The sequence below is a fragment of the Chenopodium quinoa genome, unplaced genomic scaffold (assembly GCF_001683475.1).
Source record: "Chenopodium quinoa cultivar QQ74 unplaced genomic scaffold, ASM168347v1, whole genome shotgun sequence".
Taxonomy (NCBI): domain Eukaryota; kingdom Viridiplantae; phylum Streptophyta; class Magnoliopsida; order Caryophyllales; family Amaranthaceae; genus Chenopodium; species Chenopodium quinoa.
The window spans coordinates 2,993,412-3,009,873 of record NW_018743021.1 but is presented as its reverse complement, the minus strand read 5'-3'; the positions used below and the strand labels follow the sequence as shown (position 1 = coordinate 3,009,873).

The following is a 16,462-nucleotide window of genomic DNA, read 5'->3' as shown; positions in this document are numbered from 1 at the left end:
AATTTAAATAACACAAACAATTGAAAAAATTGGAGCTTTAATATTAGTAATTCAATAAATTGCTGAAGAAAAGATATAATGACCAAAAGTCAACCCATAACATACGTACAATAAAAGTACGTAGCATGTGTAAAACTGTCATCGGAAACAAACACAGAAGAACAAGTATGCATGATTCTCGAATTTCCCCTCAACAAACACACAATAATTTTTTTTTTTTTTTTTTTTTTAATGAAGGGTACAAAGTTCTTTTATAAATAAATGACCATAAAAGATTTAAATAAAATAATTTGATGCTTGTAATTTGATGATGAATTAGGCAAAGACAGCAACTGCTCCAAGGGCAGCAATGAGAGCCAAGCTGCTTCCATGAAGAAAAGCACCATTATGATCATGACCATCGAGATCATCATGAACGCCATCCGGTCCCGGGGCGGGGGCCATGGAGGGGCCGTCCATGGTGACGTCAGTTGGAGTCATAGCAGCCATGGTTGGGGTTTCCGCTACAGGGGCATCAGCAGTTGCCTCTACTGGGGGTGCCACGGGTGTGGCGGTCACGGCCACTGGGGCTGGGACAGGTGCAGCCACAACTACTACTGGGGCTGGGACGGGTGCCACAGGTGTGGACAATGTGGTGGGGGCTTGGCTTGGGGCCATAACGGGTCCTTGGGCAATGGCAGACCCCACAAGGACAACGATAAGAGTAAGGGCAAGAGTGACGCGTGAAAGACCCATTGTCAGTTAATTTTTTATTTTTTTTTGGAATTATTGGTTTATCACACCACCCTACAAAAAAAACAAAGGTGTGTTAAAAGGAAATAGGGAGGAGTGTGTATTAGTTTTTTTTGGTTTTTTGAAAATGAATGTGGAATTGGAGCTTGATTTATAGCAAAACAAATGAAAAGGATGATTACTTATCATATTATTAAATAATATTTTAAATATAATTATACTCTACAATAATAGGATTAGTGGGATAATTGTCATGCACGTTAGGGGAAGAAAGGAATTGATTGGAGAATATATCTTAAGAAATTATGAACTTAGTGGAGAAGCAGTTTCTTTTTATTTATTTTTTTAAGTTATATTCTTCGTATATGAGAAAAGTTCAATAAATAATCAGAATATACAAAATTCATTTGTAAATGGGAAATCGTATCCATCAAAATAATTGAAGGAGGGAACAACATATGACTTAATTATGAAGTACTTGATGAGATAGTTTATATCCTGCAAGTTATATATTCAACTAACCTAATAGAAAACTTTCAAGCCAAAGAAGCTAGTATAGTCATAATTTTAATATTTTCATGCATACAATTATTTAAAAGCTAAATTGAGTAAAAGCCATTAAATTAGTATGCATAGTATGTAAATGCTATATTGCCGTAATAATTCAGTTGAGTTATTATGAATGGTTTACGCAAAGAAAAATTCTAAGGAAATCATCAATATATTGTAAATCAATGTCTTATCTTGTTAGGAAAATAATGTATACTAGTTTTATCCCCGTGCAAATGCACGGATTTATAATAATAAGACTTGAAAATTAAAATAAATAAATTAATTAATAAAATTCAATTAAAATGGAGTTAGTTTAAATGAAATGGCTTATATGCAACATTTTTTATTTTTGAATTTGAATTCATATCATGTCTATCCTTAAAATTCTCATGTTAGATACATTATTTAAAATATTTTATAAATTATTGTAAGTTTTTTTTCATTAAATTTTTTTTATCATGTTATTTTTTAAGGGAAAAAAAGAAATTAAAAAAAAAAGCTAAAAAATATTTGGGCGGGAAAATTTTTGTTGTGAATGTGACATGTGTACTTAAGGGATAACTCTAGTGATTACTTTAGTATATACTATAGATAGATAGATTTGAGTTGAATTAGGGGAATGATGACTTACATGTACAATAGTAGGGTACTCCTATCAATAATTTTTCCTTTGATGTAGCCTTGTTTACCGACTAATTAAGCTTATCTATTATACTCCGTAGCTCACATATAGAAATGATAATTGTCGAAGAAGATTAGTGGGCTACTTCTATTGCTAGTTAGTTTTAGGATGGAACCTTTTTTAGCTTATATATAGTTAAACTCTCCTCTAATAACTTGTTGCATGGCCCGATGGCAGCCCAAAAGAATTATGATTGGCCTAAATATATCTGATCTCATGTTAAAGTCCAAAGAGGTCCAACAAAAAAATATTATGACCTATCCAATTTACGCTTCATCTGCTAATCCTTCCCCTCCCCCCCTTACTAGAGATGACAATGGATCGGATTCGGATTGGGTGGAGCTTCATCCGCATCCATCCATTACTCTAATCGCTCCATCCACATCCATCCATCATCCGCTTCACCCATCATCCATATCCATCCGTCCATCATCCGCGGATGAAACGGGTGGAGCGGATGACTAATGGATGAGTATTAAAGTTGAAAAAAACTCACATAACTTTAATTTTCGGTTATTTGTACAATAGTTTTATTAATTTTATTAATTAAAAAGGAAACAATAACAATATATTGTTTGAAAAATTAATTTGCAACAAAAAAATACATATAATTTTCTTGCACATTTCATATTTTATTATTAAAATTCTTAGATTAAAAAATTAATATATGTTAAACGGGTGGGTGGATGATTAGCGGGTGAAAAAGTATCATCCATATCCGATCCGATCCATCATCCGTCACCCGCTTTTTATCCATTTAATTCGGGTTTTCATCCATTTATTTATTGCGGGTGGAGCGGGTTAGTGGATATCCACTTAATATTGACATCCCTACTCTTTACTCTATGTTATGTTTGGATAACATCTTGGAAGAACAAGAAAGGGATCCCTCCAAATCTCTCCATTTTCGGAGAGAATGTTAATTGGAGGGAGGGAAAATGAAACCCTCCTTCCTAGTTCGTACAACTCTGAATCCAAGCAAGGGTATTTGATTGGATAGAGTGTTAAACTAAAACTATTAGTATCGATCACTGAAATAGAACATACAATGTAACTTGATTTGTTTCACAGTAAAATCCATCTTTAAACCATGAATGGTATTTAAACATATGCGCTTTGCATTGATCCAAGACAAAAGTTGCTCCAATAACTTCTTTTATTCTTATCAAAGATAATAATTACCAGCTGAAAGTGAAAGGAATACAATCTTCAATTTAACAAGGACCAATTCTATCAACTTATGACTCTATTAAGGTACAATCTATCTGCGACATGTTGCAGAAAGCCAGAAACCGAGGCGGCAAAACCCTCTGAGCTCAAGCACAAAAAAATCTAGTGCCCCTACTTTCGAATAATAATCCTATATGGTACCACCAGAGGCAAACTCATTGCCCTACGAAACAAAACAAAACAAAATCTAAGCTCTTGGCTTTGATACAATTACATACATTGGCATACGACAAAAACTTAAATCAAGTGAAACAAAAGACCCTAAATTATGCCTATCAGCTAAAACGAACCACATTGTCGAGTATCATAGCTGCAAGTTCAAAAAGGTCAATGACCGATTCATGAAAAAAAATTATTGGACCACTGTTGCAGTATAGCATTGACATATGGACTCAACTTCTTGTTCTCGGATAAGGCTTCGGTGGTTTAGAGTGCCATATCTCACACCCATTCTTCACCTTTGGTCCCATTCATCACCTTTGATCACTCAGAAGAGGTTGAGATTCAGAACCTGTCATAATCAATACAGAACCCATAAATCTAAATCTTCATAAGGAATTTATAACAGCCAACATTATATAAAACTCGAATTTTCAGAGTAAAAAAACATATTGATCAAATAAGATGAGTTATCAGGCACTAAAGATCAGTGATACATTTTCAACGCAGTCTCAAACTCTCAAACACCTTACACAAAAACTGGTCAATTACTTAATTGTGCATTTAGTCCTTCTTATAGCTTAATGTTGATGCCAACAGCTCAGCAAGATGATAAACAGAATTCGAATTTCTCATCACTCCCAAACTGTGGGCTCATATCTCTCCATCTTTAACAACATATCAAGCCGTGATCTCTGCCCAAATGAATAAACGACAGGCGACCTTGTTTTATTATTTAACATAATTGTCTCGGCTACCTTACCTATGTAAACCCTGATCTCACTACCCTTTCTTCCCATAAAGGAATAACCCATCGGAGATGCATGGCATGCTAAAACCATTCTATTGCCTACTCTTCCAGAATTTTAGTACACTTGCTCATTGGGTGAGATTATTTAGAAAAATTATATATATAAATCAAAATAAGTTTTATGCATAGTACATTTCAATAGAAGTCAGCTTTAAAACTTTATTTTATTTTAAATTAGAGAGGACGGGAAGCAGGGATATCAAAGGTAGGAGGTTAAAGGTAAGGTATGGGGTATTGAGGTGGATAATATGGCACTTCTTCCTCATATAGGGAAGAAGTTTTCCACCACTTACAAACAAAATGAGTTCACCCTGATATTATTTATGTTTGCTTTATGACACAAAAAAAAAAAACGGTAAACGGGTAGACTTTCATGGAAAATCAACCCTTACCAATCTGTCAACCCTACAGTATGCTGAAATGAGTGAAATTTCAATGCAAATGCTACAACAAATCCAAAGCACCATTCCCCAAGTATTTATCTCTTATTCTCTAGTGGTCATCCACAAAGATCTTGAAAACCACTTTCTCCGTGTCTATTTGAACTCCCTCTATCCAGATCATCTTTGGCCATAGAAATCTACATTATACCAACCCTTCACTCTACCAACTGCAGCATCTTCCAGTTGTCATCTCACTAGCCCAAACTAATGTAGCTGATTTCCCCTTTACCTTATCCTCAACATTGGAAACTCCAACATTCCTCCATAAATCTAAATTTTCATTCTATCCCTCAAGGTGCACCCACACCCATTCATCTAAACATATGCATCTCTGATTCTCTGATACACTCATCTTAAATGCCCAGCATTCTGACCTGTATATAACAATGCCAGACTAATCGCTGTCCTCCAAAAATGAAAAAGAATTGCAAAAGAAGTTGCTAAGAAGGATCACAGCATGCAACTCTGATTCACCCATGGAAGAAACCAAAGCAAATCTACTCTACCAAAGTATTAACACAGCAGAGCATCATTGTGTGCCTGAGTTCAGGCCAACATGACGATACTAATTACAAAACTTGGAGAGTTGTGAAAAACCAAGGTCATGAGGACAGATCATCTGAAATCAAATAGCCATATTGCCTATCTTTCTAAGCACTGCTTGATTCACTTGTCCTACACCAAGCTTAGCATCCCAAAAGAACTAACAGAACAAGGTCATGAGAACAGGTCAGTGAGCACAAAATGTGTTCACTACAAACAGAAAAAATGAAAGAAGCTACAAACAGAACAAATGAAAGAAGCTACAAACAGAACAAATGAAAGAAGAAACAAAAGTACACGAAAGAACCAAACATTTTGCGTGCAGCAAAAAGTCAATAGCAAATGGACACTAAAAAGTAAAAACCCTCATCAATAGAAATCTAGCTCACAATCAATAATATTTACCAGTAATCTTATTCTCAAGATCCACAACCTATTATTTTGGTTTGATCCCAAAAAGATCAGACAAAGAGGTGGAACTTTACTCAGAATATTACAGCAATTTAAAACAGCAGAAAAGTTACCTGTGGTGCTTTGTGCATTATTAGATTGATTCCTTTTGAGAAAATCACTGATTTCTGTTATTACCAGCCGTGACAGCAGAAGGCCAGCAATCAGGGCTCCAATCATCAGCATCAGGAAGACCTCATCCCATCCCTTTCTTGAAAGGAATCCAGTCAGAAGAGGACCCAATGCTGCACCTGCTGAGCCTGTACCATCAATAATAGCAGTAACAGTTGCCAGTGCACGAGAATCCCCTTTCAGCGAACTGTGAGTACCCAAATCCGCAGAAACTGCAGTAGTTATGAGTGCATACGGTCCATTGACAAACAATCCAACAACCATCATGAGGACAATGTTCATAGTCATGGATTCACCGCCATAAAAACGATATAGCAGCATTGACGGGATTGCAAGGTACATAAAAGTGGCTGCAGTAATAGCTCTAGCATTAAGTTTATCAGAGAGGTGGCCAGCAACTATGCCACCTACGATGCCCCCTACATCAAACAGAGTGGAAAGATTTCCTGCAGACTTAACAGATACATAAACTCCACCAATTGCTGCATAGACAAATAATAAAGAAAACATCAGATTTCCGTGCCCACTTTTCAATTTCATGAAAACTAAGAAAAGTTCATCACATGCAAAATAGATACAATTTAAGACAACCAAGGGTCAAAACATTCTTTGAATGCTGGAACCTATATTTAAGTCATATAACTTGAAAAATGACACATGAACGATATTGAATCTTAACTATATTTGCAAAGCTAATATCCTAGTCAAGAAACCATATCCTAAGCCACCAAGTAATCCCTTGACCTATCCCCCAATCATAGTTCAAAACGATGATTTAAAAAGATACTCACTCAAACATTATGAAGCTAAGTTTATCAACAGCTTATTAAGATATTGAATGTACTTAAGTGAAATTAATTTCCTAAGTTCATAGCACGTCAAAAAAATTACACAACCTTTTGTCTACGCACAGATCCAACCCCCAACCCCTCTTCCCCAAAATAAAAAGGAGATCCGTTTCATGCAAGTCCTACGGGCAACATGTCTGTTTATCAGCCTTATATCCTTTCTTCCCCAACTAAAAAGGGGGGTGGGGTGGGGTGGGGGGAAGAAAAAATTAATCAACCAACATCCAGATAATATCTAAAAAGTTAATTTACTGACCTCATAAAAGAATTGTGTATAAACAGAAGCACAGGTTGAAAGATGAGATAAGAGATTGAATAATTTCCAAGTAAGAAAAAACTTTGATTTAAACAAAGAGCTACATCTAAGGTGAATTCAAAATGGCAGGACCAACCTGTCTGACTAAGATAGAATGGAAGCCAATATAAAAAAGTGTATGCCACAAGCTTCGAGAAGAAGAGACACAAGGCAAAAGGTATCACCCCTGGTATTAAACATGCTTTAAAGAGCCCGACACTTCTCCTGGAAGTTGAAGATGATTGAGGGGCAACATGTAGTTGACCATCATTTGATTCAAGTTTATCACTTTGTGCTTCTAGCTTACTCGGCCCTGTCTCTTCATTCTTCGAAGCATAAGGACAAGGGAAACCCACATCCTCAGGATAGGCAGCCAAGAACATGTAAACCAAAATGCCTCCGAAAAAAATTAAAGCTCCTGGAAGAATGAAAGACCAACCCCATCCATACTCCAAAACACTAGCTGCAAGTAGGGACCCGGTAATATTCCCAACAGATGTATGAGCATTCCAGATACCCATTATCAAACCTCTCTTTCTTTTACCAAACCAATTACCAATAACAGCAACTACAGAGGGCCAACCTGTAGCTTGAAACAATCCAGCAATCATTTGCATCAGTAGAAAGAACCAAAAAGCATGAATATTCCAAAAGTAACCCATTCCAAAAAGCGCAACAAATATGCCACTACCAATCATGCCAGTAGTCAAGAACAGACGCAGATCAAGACTATCCCCCAGGTGGCCAGCAACATACATACCCATGGAATAGCATGCAAGAAATGCAACATCTATCTCACCCAATTTGGACGTCCCATCTTTTCCATCAAAGGGTTCCCAGCCCTTCTTTGTTAATCTGTTTACATCACTATCGAATAGTTCTTCCCTGAAAAAAACATTCCCAATAGGCCAAATACTTGACAGTGTAGATTTATCTCGTTCAGGATCCAGAACACTCTTCACTATGCTACTAGGTTTTCTGGAAGCATGATAACAAGTGTAAGCAATAAAGGTAATCAACAGAACAGCATATCTGTATGACTTAAAACTCCAATCTTTGCCTCTCAATTTTCTTATAAGAGAAATCCCTGGAGGAGGTGTCCCCCTGAACACATTTGAACCACGAGCCATCTTTATGGTAAAAAAAAACCTACACGTCACATATAACAAAATTTTCAGCATCAACTCAACTTAGAATACTGATATTCATCAATCATCTATCACAAAAAATTTATAAGATACTTCAATCTTCAATTTATAAAGTTAACATTAATTATAAAAGACTAGCTAATGATGCTTTTGGCCAAAACCACCAAAGAGATTCTAAGAACATGGTGAGCTACATCACCAATCAAGTATCGTTACTCTAAGCGTAAACCAATCAATATAAGTTCAACGACACGTTATAACAAATCTATAACTTCATAGTCCTATACCTAGGGATGTCAATGGGGCGGGTCAAGTAGAAGACCTGCCCCATCCCCGTCTCACTGGATCCCGGTTTGGCGGGTGATGGGCAGGAATGGGGATAAAAAACCATACCTGCCATGGGTGATGGGGCTGGAGTGGATCTTAGGTTGTACCCGCCCCATCCCCACCTCATATCCGCCCCGTACCCACATCCATACATATAATTACATAAAAAAAAAAAATACTTTTATACCATTTTATAAAAAAATTTAAGTAAAATAATATATTACCTCGTTAACTATTATTTGCAACAAAGGAATATTTTATATCTCACAAATAATACCCCTTTATTGCAAATAATAGTTAACGGAGGTAGTAGTAAAAGTATAATACTTAGTAACAGACTTATATTATAAACAAAAAAAAAATGCACAACTTAACAATATTTTTTTAAAAAAAATCATTTCTTTAAAAAAAAAAATCATTATTATGTAGTATAGTTGTATTTGGAAGGTGGGGATTAGACGGATCTTAGGTGGGGATGGATATCTAAGTGGAGGGTGGGGCGGGGATGGTTTTGGGATTGTACTTGCCACATAGGGATGGGGATGAATTTGAACCCGCCGTAGGGGTAGGGGTAGGGGTGGGGATAGGAATTAAAATGTTAGGCAGAGATGGGGATGGGGATGGGGATGGAGATAGGGAAGCCAACATCCGATCCGCCCCGCCCCGCCCGCCCCATTGACATCCCTACCTATACCTCAGAAGATAAGTGACGGGTATACAAATCAGTTCGATGCTTTACATCGTAAATAGGTTGTTTTAAGCTTAAGCCTGGTTGTTCTGCTTCCTAACTCATGGCAGTCCTTCCTAGAAAGTTTGCATTGGTCTAGATTTAACCAGTGAATTTTTTAATGTGGTAATACAATTATTATGCTTACTTACCAAATGAATAAAAAAATATTTGTATAAAGAATTCCTGAAATTGTAAGGAAAATAACAACATAACAAAGAACAACAGATAACAAATCAATTGAGCAACCAAGTAACCAACAATGTCAACAGATATCTACTTTCCATACATTGCATATAGGATAGAATTCGCCGGTGAAATCGATCATCTTGGAAATTTAAGAACTTTACATACTAACATGATGAATTCGATATGTTGCAAATTACATGGTGTTAATTAGTGAATTAGCATCCTTCCTTCTCCAGTAGTATATAGGCTAATTAGGTGTGTTAATATGACAATAATTAAGTCAATGCTGCATCAAACACAATTAATATAAAGCCTAACTTCTGTTATAAATCAATTTAATCCTGAATTTAAAATTCTTTCAGGTATTTGAGCATTAAATTTTCTGCATACAAATTATTTTATCACTTGCTTTAAAAATTCCACCTAGACCTAAGTCACCAATATTTTAAATCTTCAGTTTATAACAGTTATTCATTCTAGTCACCGGCCTACTCGTGGATGTCAAGTAGCTAAGTTGGTAAAATACGAGGGCAGGTAATATCCAATATCTCGAATCGAATTCCGTCTACATCACTATTTTACCCTAATTCCTTTCTACCTCTCTATTATTATATACACTATACCATAATTTTTACTGTATCCATAGTAACTAATTCTCATAATTTGAATTTTAAATGTCAGAAATGGCAACAATAATAAATCAATAATCAAAAAATTAAAAATTGAGACCTATTACAATCACTAAAACAAATAAGAAAAACTTCAATTATGCAAACCAACATAATTAAGGAAAAAAATCAACAAATTGAATTATTTAAATATTAAATGAGTAGTTAAACAATTTCACCTCGTACGAAAAATTTCAATTAAACAGCAAACTAAAACCAAAAAAAAAAAAAAAAAAAAACTCACCAATTATTCAAAAATACAGATGAATGAATGAATCAACAACAATTTGAAGATGAACACATTGTAGCTATAATTTCTGACATCAAAATCAAAATTTCACAAAAAAAAAAAACGAAATCGAAAAACCGATTTGTTGGACGAAATTTCAATTGAGGATAAAAGTAAGAGGAGAGAGAAAGACGGTTTGAAGAGAGGCTAAAAACGAAGAGAGAGAGAGGAAAAAAAAGAGGAGAGAGAAAGTGAGAGAGAGAGAGAGTAGAGGGTGAACGGTGTTGGCGGGAGGGAGTGAAAGGAAGAGAAATAAGAGACGGGTGGAGGTTTCGAGATGGACACGTGGATTATTTGTGAGGCTACATTATTTTTACTCCGGTGCCACGCTGGCAAAAAAAGGTTTAAGTAACTTAGTAATTGTGATTTGTGAATGGAAACAATTCCTTCATTAGTTTACTCACGTCATGTCTGCTGTTTTGCGTTAAGGGGTGCTCTCTTGTTTTGTTTTCTGGCCCAACCAAACTTAAAGTAGGAGAATATTCCACTGCTTAGATCCTATATCCAATATCCAAATTTATACTTGTATAATGCTTTACATTATTAACATTAATAATGCAACATAATCATTTTGATAATTAATACAAAGTACTTTTAAGGAATCATTTAGATCGATTTAGATCTTACTAAATTTTAATTGTTTTAAATTTTAGTGGAGTTCAGTGTTATGAATGAAAATCTCTTGAAATATTGGTTTCAAGACATCTTTCTATATTTAATATGCAATGTGTTACTCTATTTCCATATGAGGTTTTAGAGTTCCAAACTGATAGGGAATACGGAGTATATTACAAATGAATACAGAGTATATTACAAATAGGATCTTGCTAACGAGCGTCGTGGTGCGTTAGATTAGAATAAATTATATTGGTTGAAATGGTATTAAGTTAGGAATTCATGATAAAATCACGCGTCGTTCGGTGTAATTAATGTTATTTTTACTCTAATATTTGCACTTTAATTCTCTTATCTAACGTCCTAGGGGCGCTCATTAGCTTTTGCCTAACAAATATTATCTTCATAAGCTTAAAATATTGTATTCATCTCTCTATTTGCCTTATTTCTTTTTAAGAGGCCCTAAAAATTTATCCCATAAGTAAATTGGTTATTGAAACTACAACTTTACTAAAATAGAAAATCAATAGTTAGATATTGCAATATTTATTTCTCTCCTTTCTTTATTGGCTAATTGGTTAACATTAAGAGGCAGTCCTTTGTTTCTACTTCTTGCTATTCTACTTATTTCATTAATATTTTAATTCACATATATACATATAAAATGTACTTTCTGTCATTTATTTATTTTGCCCCTTAATAGGTTCGATATTATGTTGTTCTATTAGTAATTTATTAGAATTTCGTTATGTTTGATACACACGTACGTCTATTGGCTTCGACAAAGAGGTGGTGATTTGTTTCCATCTCATATTTTAGTATCGCTAGAATCTGTAGAACTCATTATCTCGTGATTTACTCTGCACGTTTTTGGACATTCATTAGCCAATACAAGATCAAATCCAATTAGTGGCAATGTGGCATACCACGCTTCATATTTAACTATCCATATAAAAAATGGGTTATTTTGTTTTTAATACGAAGTACATTCATTTGACATGTCATCTAAACTTTGTTAAATTCAAATTATATAGATTTTCAAAGAAAACATTTCAAAATTATTTTTTCCCCTATATTTTAATCAATTTATATTTTTTTGAATAGCTTAATCAATTTATTTTAGATACATTAATATCTCAATTATTATACACCGTACTACACTAATATGTACTTGTACTTTCATTATGTTGTATGTACTCATCAATCATCATCATGTGAACAATTGAAATTCTTAGAGTTCCGTATAAAGTCATTTTTCATTGTCTTAAAAAAAAGTCGTCTTATTTTAAAATAATAAAAGTTATAGGAAATATATTAGGGATCTTTATATTTTGCCTATAAGAGTATAAGGCTTTTACATAAGCTTTTATAAGTGGCTTATTATACCGTGTAACCAATCATTATGAGGGTTACTTTGTTAGTGCTATAGGGGTTACTTACTCTGTTAAGGTTACTAGGTTGGTTAAGGGTCACTCACTTGATCAGGGGTTACTAGCTCGGTTAGGGGATACTCACCTGGTCAGGGGTTACTAAGGCCATGTTATGTTCACCTTATTTTTACTTATTTCAAAGTTAACAGGTTTAAATAAGTTCAAATAAGATAAGTTTAGGAAAAATCAGTTCAGATAAGTTGTGGTAAGGGCATATAAGTTTAATTTAAAACTAAAATAAGTTCTAATAAGGGCATATAAGTTCAGATAAGATCAGATGAGTTCAAATAAGTAAAAATTAGGTGAATAGAGATTAGGGATTATTCGATCAGGGGGTTACTAAATTGACCGGGAATTACTTGATCAGAAGTTACTAAAGTTGATCAAGGGTTACTCAGTCAGAAGTTATTTTTCGATTAAAGGTTACTTGGTGTATGTAAATTGGCGTGTGTGTGACCACCGTACACAAAAGTTGTTGAAGACTATAAACATTTTACATGCATCCCCAAAATACAATGCAAGTATTTTGAGTATTATTGTAGAGGAAAATATAATTTTCTTTTCATTTACTCTAATATGTTGGACCTTTGAGATTAAATTTTGTCCATAACTTTTATGGCTTCCTTTCCTTGGATACAAGAACTAAAAAGTATACAACCAAAACAAAAAAATGAAGCTCATCAGTTCAACTTATGTTTTAATGGGCCAGATTATAGATTGAGAAATGAGAACATAGTCCGTATTTCCTATTAAAGCCCAATTTTGTTTGTAGATTAAAAAAAATATTAATAAAATAAAAATTGCAAACGGATATGAGATTGAATAACGCAGAAAACTGAAATGGAGAACTAGATAAGGAGTTCCATCCTCTAAGAGCACCAAACTCTTTCACTCCAATGACTTGAATTTTGCTCAGCAACTATTCAACACCAATCAATTTCACCATTTTCTCTCTCCTCTTTTATTCTTCATCATCATCAATGGCGTCCAAGGTTCTTCCACAGGTTTTTCTCTATTTCTCTCTCTTCCATATTATTTTTCTGGAAATTTCTTCCAATTAGCTAAATTATCTTCCAATTATTCATTTACAGGCACTTTTTGTAATTCCTTCGAATCACTCACTTCAATGTCCTCCATTGAAGAAGCAGCTAGGGTTTCCAATTGAGTCTAACCGTCGATTTTCTCTCTCCTACTCCAGAGGTAATCTTACGGTTTCTAGGGCTTTGTCTAACCTCTTTAGCTCCAATTTCAGCTCTATGTTCAGTTCTCCGGCGAGAAATTCGTTCGTTGTGAGGTCGGAAGCTGAGGGTAGTTCCGACGCTTCGGCTGAGAGTGAAGCCGCCGTTGCCGAGGAGGAATTGCCGGAAGTTGAAGTCGAAGCCGAAACCGAAGCTGAAGCCGAAGCGAGGCCGCCATGGAAGCCTAGGGTCAAAATGGGAGATATAATGGGGGTATAATTTACTTTATTGATATTATTTAGTTCTAATTTTGCTATATTGTCAATTTAATTGAATTGTATGCTTGTTTTCTGAGATCATGATTTGTTGTATTGGAATTTGCTTGTTTAGGGTTCCAAAAGTGTTAATCAAATGTTGTTTATTTTATTTGTGCTAAACTTCGGGTGCAATTTTTTCATGTATTGGTGGAATCTTAGGTTATTTGACTGTGATCAAACTATGTAAATATAGATATGGAAATTATAGTTGGCTTTAGCTGTTAGATATCGATGTTGTGTTGCGACGAAGAGTAGATAAATGAAGAACAATGATAATGTGAAAAGTTTAAGGCCTTGAGATGACAAATGAATATAATTGTGGATTAGTTAAAATTTGAGTTTGAGTTTCTTGAGCTTGAAATTTGGATTTTATAGTATGATTCCATTTTTTTAATTTAGATATTGAACAAGAGAGCGGTTGAGGCTTCAGATGAGCTGCGTCCTGTGCCAGACATCAGGACTGGAGACATTGTGCAAATCAAATTGGTTAGTAGTGACTGTGGTTCCACTTTTTCTCACTGAATTTTCAACTGCTTACTCAAGCTCTGTTGACTTCTTTGCTGGGTTCATCTTTATAGGAAGTTCCAGAAAACAAGCGTAGGCTATCCGTGTACAAAGGTATTGTGATATCTAGGCAGAATGCAGGTATTCATACCACCATCCGGACTCGAAGGATTGTTGCTGGTATTGGTGTCGAGATTGTGTTTCCTCTGTAAGTATAAGTATTGTTCTTGTGCTTGTTTCATGAATTCCCTGCACTATAAATTATGTTTTGCTATCTGCATTGGAAGAGGAAGAAGAGGAGGGGGGGGGGGGGTTGGTACCGGAATACAGTAGAGTTCCTATGTTTCTATGGGGTTTGTAGCTATTAAGAAATGCTACTGGAATACAGTAGTGTTCTACATTTTGTTTTAAAATGTTGTCGGATAGGTATTTTATTGAGTAACAATAGCTACCAGATCTTTTTCAAATTTTGAATTAGCAAAATCGCTGTCCATCTTTGCAACATGTAAGATTAGGATTAGGTTGCATGCTTTACTGACAGAAGGTTTGGGTGCGTCATTAATTAGTACTATATCATAATTGTCTTTCTCGCTTAGATCATTAAGAAATGCATCGTTTTTCTGAAACCAAATCTTGATGTTCCTCCATTTGTTGTATATTGATAAGAACATCACAATCACTGTAGAGTTTCTATGTTTCAATGGGGTTTGTAGCTACTAAGCTACTTCCTGACTCTTACTACCCTGACTAATGTCACACAAGTATACAACACCTTTACCCATATACTTATACAACTTTACAAGTAACAAGGCTCCTGCAGCAGTATAAAGATATATATAGCCTTTTATTCTAAGGGAAATGCATATAGCCTTACACATGCAAATAATGATTGCTTGTAAAGAGGATCTTTTGCATTTCTCTCATAAATTACAAGGGATTGTCAGCTATGCCTTGATCTGAAAGGTAATAAGCTCGAATTTTTTGCAAGGGAAGTGTGATAATGGGTTGGCGTGCATGTGATTTTACTTTTTTTACTTGAATTAGAATTATTTGGCATGCAGAATATTAATTTTGTGTATTTGCTTGATCACTGGCTTAGTGGCTTGACTTTGTATAACGAGATACATCGTATTAGGAATTTTTAATTAATGATGTTGATGCACCTTGGCTGGTTGTTCAAGATAATTAGCCTTGAAGATCCTTTCTCATCTTGTTATTGTAGCTAGGCTGTGTTAATTATTGCTGCGAAATGCATTAGTCAAGTTTAGAAGTAACCAAGGGTATTAGACATTTGGACTGTTGGTAAACTCTGTTATATTAAATATGCTGTAGTGATTGCTGAAGATTGGAGTTTATTTGGATGTGCTTTGCATCCTGGAATTCATTATACTGTGTAACAATATTTAGCTTCTGGGTTTCATCTCTATAAACATGCTTCTATGTGATACTTGTACAGGTACTCACCAAACATCAAGGAGATAAAAGTCGTTGCTCACCGGAAAGTCAGGAAGGCGAGGCTGTACTATCTACGAGACAAACTTCCCAGGCTCTCCACTTTCAAGTGAAAACATAAAATTTGCTGAAGCAATTTCATCTTGGAAGCCCTTCATGTTTTTGTCATCGTTTATGGTTTACATATTGTAAGAATTTTGTTTTAAAAGATCTAATATCTTTTAGGGAAACTGTGTAATTGTAATATTGGTGCTGGAAACCTGATTTCCTTTGTAGTAGAGTAGATCGAAATATGCAATGTATAATATCTTCGAGAATACTTATCAGAGTAATGCCAATTGTTTGTTAATGTTTGTTGATACAATCTATACTATGCATAAGATGGAAACTCTTTCAGATGTGTTTACGAGAAGCTTGTTCGAGTAGATTAGATAAGCGCAAGCATCATAGAATATGGCTCATCGACCTTATTAACTAGCCCATGAGCAGTGCCAATAGAGTCTTTCAGCAAAAGGAAAACAAGTGCAAGTGAAAACATCTAAAGAACTCACATTATTATTGAACCAGTTTTGTGAGCACTGATCTCCCATATCATTGAGCTATTTTTTATAATATGCAAAATTAAGGTTTATGAAAAGGACAGCCATAAAATAGAACTTTAAAAAGAGCCTTTTTTGGGATTTGTTTTTAATGATAAGCAATGCTTTTATGACATGAATACTAATCATAGTTACAACACAT

At 34.9% G+C, this 16,462-nt stretch overlaps 3 protein-coding genes across 3 annotated transcripts; 1 reads left to right on the top strand and 2 right to left on the bottom strand.

Moving 5' to 3' along the window:
* Positions 1 to 315: 315 nt before the first annotated feature.
* LOC110730054 (classical arabinogalactan protein 2-like) lies at positions 316 to 735 on the bottom strand. Its single transcript, XM_021909831.1, has one exon. It carries the CDS (start codon positions 733 to 735, stop codon positions 316 to 318), a length of 420 nt encoding a protein of 139 aa, XP_021765523.1.
* A 2,369-nt stretch (positions 736 to 3,104) lies between these two features.
* Positions 3,105 to 10,646, bottom strand: LOC110730315 (putative glycerol-3-phosphate transporter 4). Its single transcript, XM_021910110.1, has 4 exons — positions 10,181 to 10,646; positions 6,975 to 8,026; positions 5,677 to 6,216; positions 3,105 to 3,707 (listed from the first exon to the last, which is right to left on the bottom strand). The coding sequence occupies exons 2-4, from the start codon at positions 8,005 to 8,007 to the stop codon at positions 3,670 to 3,672; spliced, it is 1,611 nt and encodes a 536-aa protein (XP_021765802.1). The 5' UTR covers positions 8,008 to 8,026; positions 10,181 to 10,646; the 3' UTR covers positions 3,105 to 3,669.
* A 2,435-nt stretch (positions 10,647 to 13,081) lies between these two features.
* On the top strand, positions 13,082 to 16,087 carry LOC110730314 (50S ribosomal protein L19, chloroplastic-like). The gene is made up of 5 exons (XM_021910109.1): positions 13,082 to 13,274; positions 13,362 to 13,721; positions 14,165 to 14,251; positions 14,344 to 14,477; positions 15,726 to 16,087. Exons 1-5 carry the CDS (start codon positions 13,251 to 13,253, stop codon positions 15,832 to 15,834), a joined length of 714 nt encoding a protein of 237 aa, XP_021765801.1. The 5' UTR covers positions 13,082 to 13,250; the 3' UTR covers positions 15,835 to 16,087.
* Positions 16,088 to 16,462: the final 375 nt, after the last annotated feature.